Genomic DNA, 17,699 nt, shown 5'->3' with positions numbered 1-17,699 from the left:
TTGTAAGAGCTTGACGAAGTCGATGCCATAATGAGGTCAGTCAGTAAAAACCAAAAGAGGATGAATGTGGGAAACAATGCGCGCACTAGCAAATATTTCACAATATAATAGATTCCTGACAGGTGGTGACTAATTCTGGAAGAAGCGGTGCGTTTGAAAGTCACTTTTGTACGATTCTCATGAATTACACTGAAAGTGCGGACTTGAGCGGAAACGTATCTCAATACAAAATTTAAATACATCAAACTTCCTACGAAAAAGTCCGATTCATTCTTTCTGTAGGACTGATAGTTCGTACGTAGCGAGCAGGTTAATACGAAAACCTTGTGTTTAGTTTTTGAAGGCCACGGATAACATTGCGGGTTGTATAAAGCGAAAGCGTTGATGGCAGCTAGATCGCCATGTATAAATGCATTAGAGTAGCGCTGAGTAGCGTACATGCTGCAGCAATGCCCTCAAACAGACTCATTGATCGACCTCTACAGTGGTAGCTTCGAACGTGCTAATCATGTCATATGAAATACCCACACAGGATTCGTACCAAGGAAAAATAGCGTCGGATAAATATGAGCCAGACACCATGTACTGAGAAATGGCAAGCAGTTGCAAAAGTGGCTAATTAGTTTTCTATTAGCGAACAATTCGAAGTATATATACGAATATTAAGAAGCAGTCCTTTAGTACAGCGAACTTCCGAACCAAGCATCCCTGATTGGTCCGACTTTCCTCCCTCAAACAATAATAGTTACTTATGTTTCACGTGACACACAAATCACTATATTGCCATAAGGTCGAGGAATGGGAGTTTGAACTATATATATAGGGTGTGATTCAAAAGTTTCAAGACTTAACTCAGAACTATAAATTTATTGGACATTTAAGTACAGCGGACTATAATTCATCAGAATATGAACCTTCAGCATCAAAACAGCTCTGCCAGCGCGTCTTGCACTGCTTCTGGAAGGCCTCGTGCGTAATGTTGTCAAGGGCTCTCCTCGAAGCCTGTTGAATGGCGTCAATGGAGTAGAACAGCTTCCCTTTTAGGTCTGTCTTGACTCGGGAGAAGAGGAAAAAGTCACTTGGAACAAAGTAGGGGCTGGAGGGTGGCTGTGGAAGTGCTGTCACGTTGAGCTTGACCAAACCTTTGGCAAAGGCTTATGCGAGCTTTCTTAGGATTCGGTGAGGAAGCAGTGTACCATTCTGAGCTTTGACGCTTCGAGTCAGTATACTTGTAGTCCCAGGTCTCATCACCAGTAACCAGTTTCTCCAGAAGGTTTGGATCAACATTCAACCGTTGGAGAATTTCCTGGCAAACAGCCACCCACCGTTTCTTCTGATCCACCGACAAAACTTTTGGAACCAGTTTGGCACACACTTTTAACATCATCAGTTTCTCCGCTCACAATCCTCCACACCATACTCCGACTCCCAGTTCATCGGCAATTAGTCTAGTACTAAGATAAGGGTCATTGTTTAAAAGTTCCCGCATTCGGCTGGATGATGGCCTCCCAGAGCGGTCGTTGTCTTCAAAACTCCCGCGGCCATCTTTGAATCGTTTCTGCCGCATGAAAACCATTGCACGGGACATGGCGTCTTCCTTAAGGGCATATTGAATCATACTGAGGGTCTCCGTGGTGGTTTTGTTCAGTCGCACATAATACTTAATCGCATAATGCTACTCCAAGTGCTGCTCCATTTTCGCCTCTTCAACTTTTCGACCGAGGTCAATGACACGCACTCAACTACTTCCCCCACCCGGTGGAACCGGTCCGCGCGCGCTCTGCTACTCAGAAATGAATCAGTCTTGAAACATCTGAATCACACCTTATATATGAAAATTAGTAGCTCCATAAAACGTTAGTGTGGTAAGGGACTTGATAACCGTTAGGTTGGTATAAAATGGAGATGGAAGTTACTGTGCCTTTTCATATTAAGGAGGCATTATATGGAATCAAAACGTGGATACAGGAGATGTAGTAGATGGACATGGTGCAAAATTTAAGAATACTGAAAAGAATAAGCCCAGGAAGGCTATTACACAGGAACGTTACCCGAAGGTGGTACAATTCGGTGGGATATCTACTACAGTATCGCAGACTAGTCAGCTTCATGCCCTAAAGAGCAAAAACAGTGAAAGGCTAGACTTTACAAAACCGAGCGTACCGGATTTATTAAATCATAAGACAAGCCCAACTTCATAACAGATTTACGATAACATCAAACCAGACGAACGATTAATGTCTAAAAAGTTTTTGCAGGGTAGAACAGATAGTTTTAAAAATGTAATTGTAGACAGTTATAAAAGAAAGTCGTAACGTAAGCATGGCCTCGTTACTCAGTATTTTTTGGGGTACAGGTATCAGAATAGAAGCCACGAAAGTGAATCCAAACAAGCAGGTAATTACTTACCGTTCTCTACTGGCGAACTGTTCTTACAAGTTAGTTTCTGAGGTTCTGTGTACTTGAAAATCTTTGTAGGCAGGTACCCTTTTACTAATCCGTGGTGTTTGGCTACTTTTTTTTTACGGACTTGCAAACTGATTCTTATTTGTTTGCTGTTTTTATGTGTAAACAATATTCTAGATGAGAAGCGTTGTTTGTTGTGTGTATCAAGCGCACGAACAAGTAACCGAAGAAGTTTTGCATAGGCGTATGTTGAAATAAATAAAGGGTGGACAAGTTTCATTCACTATTTCAGATTGTTCAGGAAAGCACTTTCTTTTTTTCTCTGTCTTTTCCTTAACTGCTGGGTGGACACCGCATTACGGCAGGTGAGGCAAGTAAAATAAATGTTTCCTTAAACTGTAGCCTAGATTATTATGGTACAAATATATGTCAAGCGGAATCTTGAATTGAGAGTTACTACAAATTATTCACGAATAAATTATTGTAGCTTGACATCCAGCGTAGGCGGTGTGTTAACAAGCGTCGATCACAGATGTTGGTAGCCGTGGTGGACAGACGGATGGAACGTTGTGCGAATACCGTTACACGGCTTAAGCTGCGTGCCCATTAATCATGTTTTATTGATGCGTCCAGATGAATGGGAATCCCATTTGAAGCACTACACGCACGAAATCGGGTTTAACAGTGCACAAAAACCTCATTTTCTCTCTCTGTCTCTATTAAATTTTTTGTTCTTTTTTGGAGGGGTGGGAGTGGCTCCCCTACATTGCCAAGTGTGCCATATTTGATTTTAGGAGACAAAGGGGTGAATAAAGGACTGCTAAAGTGCTTTGCTCCCAGATCGTAGCACAGTGTTAAGAGTAGAATTACCTTTGAGTTTTACTCATTCGGAAAAGATAAGGGAAAGGAAAAAGAGTCGCTAGTCATTGGTGAGAGATCTAACCTCAATCTTTGAAAGACTTAAAATACAAGTAGGAATAATTCGTGCCTTAAAGGAAGTGTAATATTACAATAAACCTAATCTAGTAATTGAAGAAACTGTAACCATAAAAACAAAAAAAATTGAATGAGAGCACCATAAATAATATTATAGTATTCGGTTAGAGCCTAGAATTATGCCAACAGCCTTAGAGGTTGGAAAGACAGAGGATAACGGAAATCTACTGGTACGATTATATGACACAAATAAAACCTAGGTAAAAGTTTAGATTTGAGCTGTGATCATCGTCTTTAGCGTGTAGGACGTGCATTATCCATGGCCTGACCACATATCAGCAAGTACGAGAGGAAAAGAGTGTCTTGAGATGGAGCAGGAGTACTCGGGTAGCACGAAACCTATCACCATTTAGACGGAGCGCTACTTAAGATCTCCGACTGCTGTCTAGAGCATATCCACTGACCGCTGAGAGCACCATAACAGCACCCATGAGCGCTTGCGATCGGGACGCTCCAAACGGCAGTGTATGCCTTGCTGAGCACAATATGAGTCAGAGAACTGCAGTTATTTTCATCCCAGGCCGTGTTCATCCTCATCAATAAGTTCTCAAACGGAAGTGCACTTTGAATTTCCTTTATTGTTTAAATTCTTCCTACTAGCTACCATTACAAAGAAGCAGGTTTCAGAAGGTATCTTTTGCGTGATATTTATCGACACGACGCACAACAAACAGTCCCACAGAACACAGTTTTCACTATTAACCCGATTTCTTTCATTTATTATTCGTGCTGCGTTGTTTTACTGACTATTCAGCGGTGCTTATAGGGAGCCATTTTCTAAGCCGCAATGATGTTTCCTCGTATGATCGACGACCTGCAGCTGCTTTCTTTTCTGGATGGTGTAGCTCTCTAATCTCACTAACGAGTTTGAGTTGAAATGCGGAGATTGAAGAATTGTTATCGATATCAGAATGAAACGGAATCAGTGGTTCGCTTCATTGCCTAAACTCTCTCTACACATATATTTATTCAGTACCCCAAGAACTGAACTTAAAAATGGGACAAGACAGGTGTTTTATTTTATAAATTGCACATTGTATCACACTTTATAGTCCTTTCAGTTTTCCTTGTGTGTATGTGTCCATGAGAGTGGATGAAATGGGCTATAGAAAGGTGTACGTTGGTCCAGAGATAGTAGATAGCAGCAGTAGGCTTTTCACAGAAGAAAGTAACAAGGTTCAGAGTAGGGACGGCTGTAAAGACCCGAAAAAGGTCACATCGGTAGAGTGTAGAGGGCGCAGACTGGTCCATCAGCCAATGAGTGCAAAGGATTTGAAACAAGGGACGTTCAGTCCAGCCAGGAGCCTTAGGAGCCTTATCGGGGGGGAGGGGAGACCGATGGTTGTTTGGAAGCGTGGAAGAGCGGACACGACGTCATTGTGCTCCTAGGTGAATACGGTAAGAAGCCGCAATGTTGGCTGATATTGGCGTAAAATGTTTGAGAATATGGCAGAATACGCGCAGGAGTATTATACATTGCTTAATAAATTTTTGTTTCGGGAATTTTCTTCACTGATCTATTGTCCAGCGCCTTGTTCACCTGGCACCATCAGTATGTCCTGTAAACTTTTTTGTGAAAGAAGGAGTAAAGAGGGTAGGTCAATACCCTGTTTCATATGCTTTTGTAATACTTTTGATGTAGTTATTTGCTTGAATCAAATGTTTTCTGCTTTTGATGTTGTGTTCGCGCCACGTGGTTGTTAGAATAAGATGAGCGCTGTAGTTACTGTAATACCATAAATTTTTAAAAATGGGTTTTGCAGCTCTGTAATAACCTTGCTAATTTCTTGGATTGCGCTTTTCCGTGCCAGATAGTGTGGGCGCCTACGTAAATTAATTAGTGTACAGTTGCATGAAAATGAATGGGAGCGCTGTGGTAATGAGAGTAATTTCATACAAACTTTTCCCTAATAGTATGAAAAAGAGCAGGAAACCATCAGGTATTTTAATCGATATTATGAACGTAGTTGTAAACGAAAAGAATACATTTTTCAATGAATAAATATCAGTTATATAAAATTATAAACTGCTTTTGCCCCTTTGTTTCATCTTCCGCTAATGAAAAGTAAAATTCTGTTCTCAGATGCCAAAAGCACGCGGTTACGGCCTTCAGGCTACACGCGTAAGTTTTGTGTGCATAGATAGCGTTATCCATTGCGCATAGTTGCTTTTTGTTATTATATTAATTAACTTCGTGCCTAATTACAAAAAAATGTAGCAGAACACCACTGGTTTTGCACACTCAACCTCAGCGTGTACCAATATGAGGGTCATAAGTTGAAACAGTGCCAAATAAAGCTAATGTAGAATTTCAGTTAAAGGCACAAGATAAGTTACTGTATCCCACACTTATTGAAAAAAAAGACACTGACAGGCATAATAATGATCGGAAGGTATCCTAGCACTTGTGATACTGACCCACTACTCATTTTATCACAAAAAATTTACACGATGCACTGATGGCACCACTTTAACAAGGCGTGCCAAAAATGCGGTGGACAATAGATCACACAAGAAAATTCCCAGAACAAAAATTTATTAAGCAACGTACAATACTCCTGCACCTATATTGCCATATTCACAAACGCCTTACGCCACTATCTACCAAATTTGGTGCTTCTTGCCGTATTCACCGAGGAGCTCCATGACGTCCGTGTCCGCTCTTCCGCCCGCCCCAACCATCATTCATCCCAAACCTGGCTCCCGGCCGGACTCAGCGTCCCTTGTCTCAAAGCCTTTGCACTCATTGGCTGATGGACCAGTCTGCGCTATCTACACTCCACCGATCTGATCTTTTTCGGGTCTGTACAGCCATCCCGACTCTGCACCTTGCTACTTTGTTCTGTGAAAACCCTACTGCTGCTTTCTACTACTTCTGGACCAACCTACACCTTTCTATAATCCATATCATTCATTCTCTTGCACAGATACACACAAGGAAAACTGAAAGGACTATGAACTGTGATACAATGTGCAATTTATCAAATAAAACATCCATGTTCTCCCATTTCTAAGTTCAATAGTTGGGCTATTGAATACATATGTCTCAAGAGAAGTGAACCTCTGGTTCTGCTCCAAGGTTTGGTAGAATCATGGGAATTTAGCCGCATATATCTGAGGAGTGAGAAACAAGCTCACTGTACCAGTGAAGAACTTTTCGAACCGTGCGCACAAAGACTCGTTGTAATCCACCTCACATTCTAATTTCAATTTTTCGTTACTAGTTTGGCGATCCATTATCGCAGCTGATTTCGTTTCAACTGTTCGGCATGTCAACAACACACCTACAGGGGTACGGAAGAATATGGAAACACCAGAGTCAAAACACATTATTTTCTTAATACGGTGAAGGAAAACCATTCGCATTTAAAACAGCGTCCAGTCATCTCAAAATGGGTGAATACAGGTCCGGTACGCTTCAGAAGGATTCGTATACCGTTTCTCCCTATAAAATAAAGGCAAATTCAGGTAAATCTGAGGGGGCGAATTGCAATCATGCACCATTATCTCCAAAATAGAAAACAAAGACTCAATACAATTGAGATCCGGTGACAGTGGTGGCCAGAGATTATTAGAAATTTCATCCTCGTGGTCACAAAACCAGTGCAAGTCCTTGGGAGCTATGTGGATAGCCACCAGTAGTTTTGGAACGCACCACCACCACTGGAGAATAAACATTGACATGACCAGCCAAAAGTGTCACATAATCCTTCGCAGTAATGAAAACCTGCAAAGTACCCAAGGGTCACATGGAATACCACGATATGACTGTCCAAATCATCACCAAACAGTATGAAACAAGACTCACCCGACCGAATGACTACCTGTCGCTACTACTTTGCCTAAGCTGTTGACTTCGGTACCATGTTTGGCTGTGATAGACATTTTCATCACTGATGCGAAATTTTGGAATTCCAGTTCGACCTGCCATTACTAGATTATGAAATTCCCCTCGTGTTGTTTTGGTATTGACAGGGTTCGCCAGTACGACACTCAGTTCTGCAGTGACTTTTGCATCTTTCGTCAAGTTATTTTTCGCCACAATCTGTTTCAATTATTGTCTGTCACTGTTGCTCAACACACGCTTCGTTCTGCGATTTAGTGGATGATGCTTCTCCATTTCCCCTGTATACGATATAAATCTACGATATGGCGAATCTTTAAACATCGAAAACTTAGGCTTAGCCTACCTCGATTACGGAAGCACTCACCATACGAGCACCAAAAATATGCCCACGCTGGAAGTCACTCAGCTACGAAATAACGCATTCACAGCTAAACAGTGCGCCATTCTGACCAAGGCTGAGACTTGCAAAATTCTGAGGACATCGCGCATGTTCATGTTTCAGCACAATAGCGCAAGCTGCAGGATTTGTTAGCATCTGTATTTACGTTCAATCACGCAATTCTCGCAGTGTTCCCGTACTTTGTCCAGCCCCTATAATTCTTCTGTTAAGCTACTTCAAAGCCATCTTAGTGTGCTAACCTAAACTCCACCTCTTCTTTTTGCAATTCGGCTTCATTTTTGACAATGTTTTCTCTTCATGTGAGCTGTACCCGTTGCATTAGTTCCTCATTCATGCAGGTAGTGGAAGAGAGATGGACGTAGTGTTCCTAACGTCCGCATACAGCATGTGTCCTCTGAAGCGTTGGTAGAAGAGCCAACACTGTGTTGCTAGAGGAGGCCGAAATGCACGCGTTTAATTACACGCTGACTGGCGTGAGGTCTGGAACAGTTAAGGGAATTAATAGTAGCAAATAAAGTACGTAGTTGACGTAATACTTAACTTTAATCCATAATTGGAAAACATTGCTCTTGATGGTACATGTTTTATGATAAATATCAAATGCTATGGCGCCTTGCTAGGTCGTAGCAGATGACGTAGCTGAAGGCTATGCTAACTATCGTCTCGGCAAATGAGAGCGTAATTGTCAGTGAACCATTGCTATGAACGTCGGCTGTACAACTGGGGAGAGTGCTAGTAAGTCTCTCTAGACCTGCCGTGTGGTGGCGCTCCGTCTGCAATCACTGACAGTGGCGACACGCGGGTCCGACGTATACTAACGGACCGCGGCCGATTTGAAGGCTACCACCTAGCAAGTGTGGTGTCTGGCGGTGATACCACATCCTCTTCTCAAATAAAGTCCTAAATATTCCCAAGTAGTCCTCAATTACCAATACATCATTTTTGCACCAGTATAACTAAAATATAGCACAAAACAAATATTTTTATACGAGAAATACGTCTTGTAGAAGGAGTACACTGTTTGAGAGCTAAGCAACCCTTGACCAATGGAATACTTCCAGAACTCAAACATTGTGGAACGAAGTGAGTGATGTTCTAAACTCCACTCTCAGGTATAATGCAATTGATCTTATTTTGCCACAACCTATCATTTTTTGAAGGAACTCTGTTATTGGTAACACGCAAAATTTTGTCACTGGAAACATGCAAAATTCTTAGTAAGAATAAATATCTGTCACGAGACATTATTTCTACAAAAATATGAGTTTTAACGAGACGATCATTTGAGCAATATTCAGAATACTTCAGTATTGTAGCTCCTGTCATGAACAGACTTACTGAAGAAAATAATAGATTTACCTTACTATCTTTCAATGCCTCCAAACGACATGGTTCACAGGTAGTATTACTCTGAACAGTGTAGTAGCTACTAGTCTTATCTACAATAATTGGGACTAATTCCGCCATGAACAATGCTTGAAATCTTGTAGCGCAATAACATTTTTCGGTTTTCCGAGAGTAACGCCCTATTGTTCTGTACCAAAATCGTGAACTCTGGGTTTCAGCTCCGTCCTGTAACACTGAAATTTTTGCACAAACTTGCCTTACCTCACGCCATCTTCATTATCGCTGCGAGTCGTACTACAGGAAGGCTAGGTTACGCAACGAATAAAACGAAATTCCAGCTAATCAGATGTAGGAGGTTGTCAGTCTAGAGAGACAGTGTCAGTTTCAGACGCCGAAAGAGAAAACTATATCTCCCTTCCAAGTTTTGTGAGAATATGTCGTTAACACTGGAGGCATGACTACTTCGCACGGACATATACGTCGCTAGCAGTTAGAGGGCTAATGAAAATGGTAACGGAGACTGATCAAATTGGGAAGTTATTGTTGATGACCTTGTATATGGAGTGAAAAGAAACACGGAGATACCTCGAGAAATGCATGTCTGAAGAGGAATACATACTCTAGAAAAGACTGCGGTGCTCTATTTGATCATGAACCGGACCCGTGCGATGTCATCAACAATCCTTAACACACTGGGATGTCAATCGTGGTCACAATAGTGTTCTTCCTAGCTGTTATTGCCTTATTTCGGAGATCAGTGTATGGAGAATCGGCAAATTGTGAGTGCTCGTAAGGCGGGCTCATGCATAACCAAAGGAGCCCACAGGTTAGGTGTTCCAAGAGGCACCGTATCAAAAATTTATGCCGCATACAGCGAAAGCGGAAAAATATCTTCAGCTAAGTTACTATGTGGACGAAAGTGTGTGTTGAGAGATCGTGACTGACGAAGAGGACAGTGACGACAAATAAGAGGACGACATTTGCGAAAGTTAATGCAGAGTTGAATGTCCCACTCGCGAAACTGTCAGTACCATAGCTACACGTAGGGAGCTCCATAATCTGTGACTGCCAAGGCGAGTTGGAATTTCAAAACCTCACAGCAGTGATACAAATACCCATAGCAGTAAAACGTGGTGCGGAAGCCATATAACCTAAATTATGATGCAATGGAAGAAAGTAATTTGGTGGGACGAGTGTTATTTTACACTGTATCCGTCCTCTGGTCGAGTTTACATCCAAGCACTGACACATAACGTTTGATCCCCAGTAGCGATGCTGTGTTCCAAGAGCGACAGGTCCCCGTTCACACAGCTCGCATCCACGTGTACTGCTTTTGTAAACATGAAAATGAGTTATATAATCATCCACGGCCACAACAGTCAATGGTTTCAATATTATTGAGCGTCTGCGATCCACTTCGGAGAGAATGGTGCGTGATCGCTATCCACCTCTATCATAGTTACTTGAACTTGGTGCGGCTGGTCCCGGCGGAGGTTCGAGTCCTCCCTCGGGCATGAGTGTGCGTGTTTGTCCTTAGGATAATTTAGGTTAAGTAGTGTGTAAGCTTAGGGACTGATGACGTTAGCAATTAAGTCCCATAAGATTTCACACACATTTGAGCATTTTTGTAGTTGAACTTGCCATTATTTAGGATGAGGAGTGGTACAAGATTCCCTGTAAACCGTACAGAACCTATCTTGGTTCATTCCTAGACTACTGGAACCTGTTTTAAATACCAACGGTTTTCCTGCACCACTTTAGGCACGGTAATTTTAGAAACAGGTGAAATTAAAATCGTCCTGTCATATCTGGGGCTTCTTTGGTTGCTCTTGGTACTATGACAGATGAAATATTGGATGACCGTATTACATTAATGTAAGAAAGGTTTACTTATCTTGATACAAACCTTTGTCTCAGGCGTTTTTGATATTTGACAACTGTCATTGACTATTCAGGCATCAGTTGAAGCATTAATTAGCAAACTACAGATATTCGCACTTAGGTTATGACATATTCGACATGCCTGTCATCAATGGCAATGATGTGGTGCAAACGAATAGCGAAATTCTACATGACCCGCTGAAGTGTCGGAATGTCGATGCGGTCGATAACCTCTTGAATAACTGTTCTCAGCTCATCAGTGGTTTTGGAGGCTATTGCTGTACACCTTGTCTTCAATGTAACCGCACAAAAGAATGTGGTGGCCAGTCCAGGACTATGGCAGTGGCCTCTGGGTTCCCAGAGTCAGAATGCAGTTCCCAAAGTTCTCCTCCAGAACATCACTCTCCTGCTTCGATAGGGTCGACCTTCGTCTTGCATGAACCACATCTTGCCGAAATCAATGTCACTTTGGATAATGGGGGTGAGATCACCATCCAAAACCTTCACGTAACGTTCGGTAGTCACCGTCCCATCAAGGAATATCGCACCAATCATTCCCTGACGACAGAGTCACCTGTTGAGGGTGAAGAGACTTTTCAATCTCGAAACGTTGATTATCAGTCCCCCAAATGCGCCAATTTTGCTTCTTGACGAAACAATCCAAATGAAAGTGGGCTTAGTCGCTAAACCAAATAATGTAGTACATACTAATTCCCATCATACCCAGCGGCCTACCTTGCTGTTTTAAGGTCCCAAACGATACGGTTCAGAAGTTATTACGACTTTATTTTCACGTAATTCTATAATCGACCTGTATATTTCTGTCTGAAATGTGAGTAATTCTTTAGTCCTACTAGGTGATGTTGACTGCTTCAATGGAGGTCACAAACTGGACAGAGTGCTTCCATACTTGGCTCTATATTGACCTCCATGTGAGGGCGCTGTGCGGAGAGGTAGAGCGTTCCTTCCTCAGACTCTCCCATCGTAATTTCGGTTTGCAGCGACACAGCGGTAATGTGTATGATGACGTGCGTTGCCTACGTTTGGTGTAGCACCACGATCTCTGGGTATGTCTTCGGTGTTTCCATATTATGTCCGCCCTTGGGTTAATATTGACTTCAGTGGAAGCCTAAAGGGCAGAAATATATAGTAGCTTATGACCGCACTGTCGGTTACTGGGCATTTATTTTGCGTTACTTGCTTATTGTACGAGGGCAGTTCAATAAGTAATGCAACACATTTTTTTTCTGAAATAGGGGTTGTTTTATTCAGCATTGAAATACGCTAGATTATTCCCCAATCTTTTAGCTACACAACACTATTTTTCAACGTAATCTCCATTCAATGCTACGGCCTTACGCCACCTTGAAATGAGGGCCTGTATGCCTGCACGGTACCATTCCACTGGTCGATGTCGGAGCCAACGTCGTACTGCATCAATAATTTCTTCATCATCCGCGTAGTGCCTCCCACGGATTGCATCCTTCATTGGGCCAAACATATGGAAATCCGACGGTGCGAGATCGGGGCTGTAGGGTGCATGAGGAAGAACAGTCCACTGAAGTTTTGTGAGCTGCTCCCGGGTGCGAAGACTTGTGTGAGGTCTTGCGTTGTCATGGAGAAGTTCGTTCTGATTTTTGTGCCTACGAACACGCTGAAGTCGTTTCTTCAATTTCTGAAGAGTAGCACAATACACTTCAGAGTTGATCGTTTGACCATGGGGAAGGACATCGAACAGAATAACCCCTTCAGCGTCCCAGAAGACTGTAACCATGACTTTACCGGCTGAGGGTATGGCTTTAAACTTTTTCTTGGTAGCGGAGTGGGTGTGGCGCCACTCCATTGATTGCCGTTTTGTTTCTAGTTCGAAGTGATGAACCCATGTTTCATCGCCTGTAACAATCTTTGACAAGAAATTGTCACCCTCAGCCACATGACGAGCAAGCAATTCCGCACAGATGGTTCTCCTTTGCTCTTTATGGTGTTCGGTTAGACAACGAGGGACCCAGCGGGAACAAACCTTTGAATATCCCAACTGGTGAACAATTGTGACAGCACTAACAAAAGAGATGTCAAGTTGAGCACTGAGTTGTTTGATGGTGATCCGTCGATCATCTCGAACGAGTGTGTTCGCACGCTCCGCCATTGCAGGAGTCACAGCTGTGCACGGCCGGCCCGCACGCGGGAGATCAGACAGTCTTGCTTGACCTTGCAGCGATGATGACACACGCTTTGCCCAACGACTCACCGTGCTTTTGTCCACTGCCAGATCACCGTAGACATTCTGCAAGCGCCTATGAATATCTGAGATGCCCTGGTTTTCCGCCAAAAGAAACTAGATCACTGCCCGTTGTTTGCAACGCACATCCGTTACAGACGCCATTTTAACAGCTCCGTACAGCGCTGCCACCTGTCGGAAGTCAATGAAACAATACGAGACGAAGCGGGAATGTTTGAAAATATTCCACAATAAATTTCCGGTTTTTTCAACCAAAATTGACCGAGAAAAAAAATGTGTTGGATTACTTATTGAAATGCCCTCGTATATTTCCCCTTGTTAGTAGGTGCTGCGCAACGTCACGCACAGACAATAAATTCATGACGGCCAGTAGGCAGGCAGTGGCTGTTGAGTGAGGCGAGTGCTGGTGGCGCAGGGGAGTACGACGCGGGCGGCGGCCGGTGCCGGCCGTGCCACTCGACGTGCGAGGCGTGCGACGGCGCCACCGAGTCGGCGTGCGTGCGCTGCGCGTCGCCGCTGCTGCTGCAGGGCCGGCGCTGCGCGTCCGCGTGCGACGCGGGTTGGTTCCCCGAGCCGCGCGCCGCCGCCTGCATGCGCTGCCCGCACGTCTGCACGCGCTGCCAGTCGCCGCTCAACTGCACCGCCTGCGCGCCCGGCCTGCTGCTGCAGAGCGGGCAGTGCCGGCCCGTCTGCGCGCCCGGGTGAGTACCGCTCCTCTGCCTTGTGCGGTACACGAAGGAGACCAGCGGGGAATAAAAGTACTTCACACTTCAGCCTTTGAAATGAACACAGCGAGACTTCTAGGGCAAGAGAGAAACTTTATTGAGCACTAATGTTAACGTACCAGTTTGACAAAAAGGAATCTTGGACATTAGGTGCCAGTGGACATAGCTTTATAAGAATGGCGCAAGGTGAAAATTTGTGCCGGACTGGGATTCGAACCCAGGTCTCTTGCTTACTAATCTGTCCAGTACGCCTTTCACACCCAGTGTTCGCCATAACCACACAGACCACCAAGTCACACCTCCTGTCAGACTTAAATTCTCAACTTATACTACGGACTACTACACTAAAGGCTTCTTATGGCATCTCGTCAATTTCCATAGGATTTCGAACTTGGTCCAAAGCTGCGCTGAAGGGATCATTGGCCGTCATCACCTTAATTATAGTCTATCCGTGGTGTCTGTTCTTTCAGACCTTGAGGCAAGGACAGCTAATTATCCTTTCAGTGTCGATGTACACCAAGCTCGAACTCTTACTGGAATCGTCGAGATGCGTTGAGTAATGAGACTATGAGCATCGGAATACAGCAGACAGTAGTGTGTGGTGTATGTTGAGAATTTGATTCTGATAGGAGGCATGACAGGATAGTGCTTTCAGTGGGATGATCACTGTGTGTAGATGCCATAGTGCCCAGCACATCGGTCTAGTAAGCAGGAGACGCTTCGAATCTCGGTTCGGCAACTTGTCTCATTGGTATAAGTCAGTACCCATGGCAGCTAACATCTGTAATTCCTTTGAGTCTTGAATCAAAACAGCTGAAGGATCAAAATGGCACTTGTTCATTCAGTCATGTCCAAGAGAACGGACACCACTTATGTACTAGCTTAGTGTAAGATCGTCTATAACATCAAGCATTATATCATTTCCACACAGACCGTGAACATCATTGTTTTTCTGCAGAATAGTCGTCCTCTCTCTTGACCCTTTAAAAGGAGCCAATCGGCAAATACTATGAACGAGGTACGAATTTCTCTTTAATAAAGTGTCATCTCTAATCACCTATTTTTATTTGGTCTACTAGTCTAACAAATTTAACAACTACGATATCTTTTAGGGTAATCTTGAATCATAAATAAAATTGTGTCATTCGAACGGTTTAGGACAGTCGTAATTTGTTACGTTGTTGGAAGTGTAGCTCCACCAACCATGCACCTTGGCGATATGGGGACGCTTACATGCGTCATAGGTACACATAGCCGTATTTTGGTTGCATCAACAACGGAAAGTAAGTGAATAGCATATTTTCCCAGAGTAGGGACAGCAACCGGTTTAGCAGTCACAGGGGCAAGCATGAATAATTGATCTAGGAGTTGTAACATTAGCCAAAGTGGCCCTACAGTGCTGTTATTATGAACAGCTAAAAGCCAAGGCGAACTACAGCCACAACTTTTTCAGAGTACCAGTAGCTCTATCATTTGGTTAAAGGATGACGACATCTTCTTTGGATAAAATACACTGGAGATGTAATAGTACCCAGTTGTAAGCCTACTCTGGAGGATGTCATCAAGAACAATAAGACAACCCTACTGACAACAGATGTGCCCGAGGGGAGATTGTTAAACCCCTTAATGGAACTGAAAAACGGAAATCCATAAGTTGGTATTATACATATTAGGAGATAATGAAAGCTGATGGTCGGAAGAGCAGGACTTCAGCTTAGTTGAGGTCGGGGCTGTTTTCACAAAATCAAATGCGAACAACACAGGGAAAATAGCTAATAATAAAAATGAAAGCAGGCAAACTACTATAAATAGCACTGGAAGCACATTACTCTAATCGAGGTAGGCATGAAACCTTTATGCACCTCGATAGTACAAGCTTATATGCCAACCAGATCCGCAACTAATGAAGAGATTGATAGAGAAGATTAAGGAAGACCAAAATTTAATTTTGACGGGAGATATGAATTCGAAAGAAGTAGGAAAACGCTGACTGGGGAAGAATTCAACGAAGAAGATGGCAGACATAATTTTGCACAGACCACAATTTTATTATTGCTGATTCTTAGCTTAAGAATCGTGAAAGAAGGTTGTACAGTTGAAAAAAATCTTAAGACACAGAAATATTTTAGATATATTTCGTAATAGTAAGACAGTGATTTCGGTCCCAGATGTTAAACGGCGAGGCATTTCTTGCCACAGATGTCGCATAATGTGACCATACTCCTTGTTTAAGAACTATCAATTAAAGCAGTACAAATTGTAGAAAGGTAAGAAGCTAAAGTTATAATACCAAGGACAGCTCAAAAATTCTGAGATTATTGAGAGTTTTGAAAGACATAAAAGGTTACTACTGGCAGAAGAAGGGGTACAGAACACCATAGAACGTGACTGTTGCCTGGAGAGATAAACTAATGAAAAATGAGATAGACCTACGCCAAGCCTAGTTAAATTTCTGGGATAACGCACGAAACTTCGAATATAAGTGACGAAATGAGAAAATATAATGATAGAGTAAAGAAAACAGCCAAAAACCAATACTGACATCTAAAACAGAGACTGACTAAAAGTGTAAATTCCCAAAGAAGGAAGGGTAGTGAGCACTTGCAACGTTGTGGAAGAATGCATAACTAGGGCAAAGATAGATGCCGCCTATAATAAATTTACAGAGACCTTTGGAGAAAAGGGTAGTAGATGTCTGAAAATCAAGAGTGCAGACTACGATCGAGTAATGCGCAATGAAGGGAACGTTGAGAAAAGGAGGAGATTGACGTCCCGTCGACAGCGAAGATATTAAAGATGTAGCACGTGCTAAGATCAGGAAATGATGGAAAAGGAAATAGGCCATGACATTTCAAAGGAACTAACCCGGCATTTGCCTTAAGTGGGTTAGGGAAATCACGGGAAACCTCAATCTGGATGGCTGGACACGGGTTTCAACCATCGTCCTCCAGAATGCGAGTCCAGGGAGATGAACATGAAGCTAGTGTTATGGACGGGAAGAGAAAATAAATGTTAAGATCGGAAAAATGATACTGCTAGAAGAATCTGACAGAGCACTAAAAGGCTGAAAGAGCACTGGAAGGCCTAAACCAAAACAAGGCCCTTAGAATTGCCGAGTTCTTGAAAGAACAAGCCAAGCGAAATAGTCTGAGAATTCAACTACAGTGTATTTATTCCAGTTGCGAAGGAAACATGTGCTGAGAGGTGTGAAGATTACCACATACTGAATTTAATAAGTGATTCATGCAAAATACTGACCCAAATTATTTGTAGAAGAATGGAGGAACTGGTAGAAAACAACCTTGTTGATCAGTTTTGGTTATTGAGAATTGATGGAAAAAGTGTGGCAGTATGTGCCATACAACTAATCGTATACATAGTTGACTGGACAGAACTCATTGAAACTTTGAAATTCAAGGCCTAAATTACTAGAAACGAAATGTTATTTACAGTTTGTATGGAAGCAGCCATGCCGTAGGAAATGTTGAAGGAAGTGAAATGGGTGAGAAAGAAGTAAAGGAGAAATCTACATCGATAATTAAAGTTTAATCGTAAACCTCTATGTATAGCCCTAACCACTAAGGATAGAAAATAGAAATTGGCAGAAAGGCATTGTACTGCAGGTGTCACTGAAGAAGGGATTTTTCGACATTTGTTTCCCTAGGGTATAAAATTGGGGATGAAATTTTTTTTAGATGTGTCGCTGTTACAATTTAGAAATTAGATTTATGGAAATTGTTATTTGGTTTCTCAGAAGTAATGAGATACGTGTTGTAGTACTTGTAGAACTTTAATACGTATGAGTGAGGAATAGTGGGTGAAAGATTTGGAAAACAGATCATCACTAAAGAACTACTA

General features: G+C 42.7%; 1 protein-coding gene across 1 annotated transcript in view; it reads left to right on the top strand.

The window, feature by feature from the left end:
• LOC126413092 (furin-like protease 2) overlaps positions 1-17,699 on the top strand; it is a 714,734-nt gene that overhangs the window by 616,423 nt on the left and 80,612 nt on the right. The window contains exons 17-18 of the mRNA XM_050082987.1: positions 6,648-6,655; positions 13,537-13,817. Of these exons, the coding sequence (XP_049938944.1) occupies positions 6,648-6,655; positions 13,537-13,817 (289 nt within the window). The remainder of the gene's footprint in view (positions 1-6,647; positions 6,656-13,536; positions 13,818-17,699) is intronic.

The sequence above is a fragment of the Schistocerca serialis genome, chromosome 7 (genome assembly GCF_023864345.2).
Source record: "Schistocerca serialis cubense isolate TAMUIC-IGC-003099 chromosome 7, iqSchSeri2.2, whole genome shotgun sequence".
NCBI classification, from domain to species: Eukaryota; Metazoa; Arthropoda; class Insecta; order Orthoptera; family Acrididae; genus Schistocerca; species Schistocerca serialis.
Note: the sequence above shows the minus strand (reverse complement) of the source record. Positions and strands in the feature narration are given on the sequence as shown.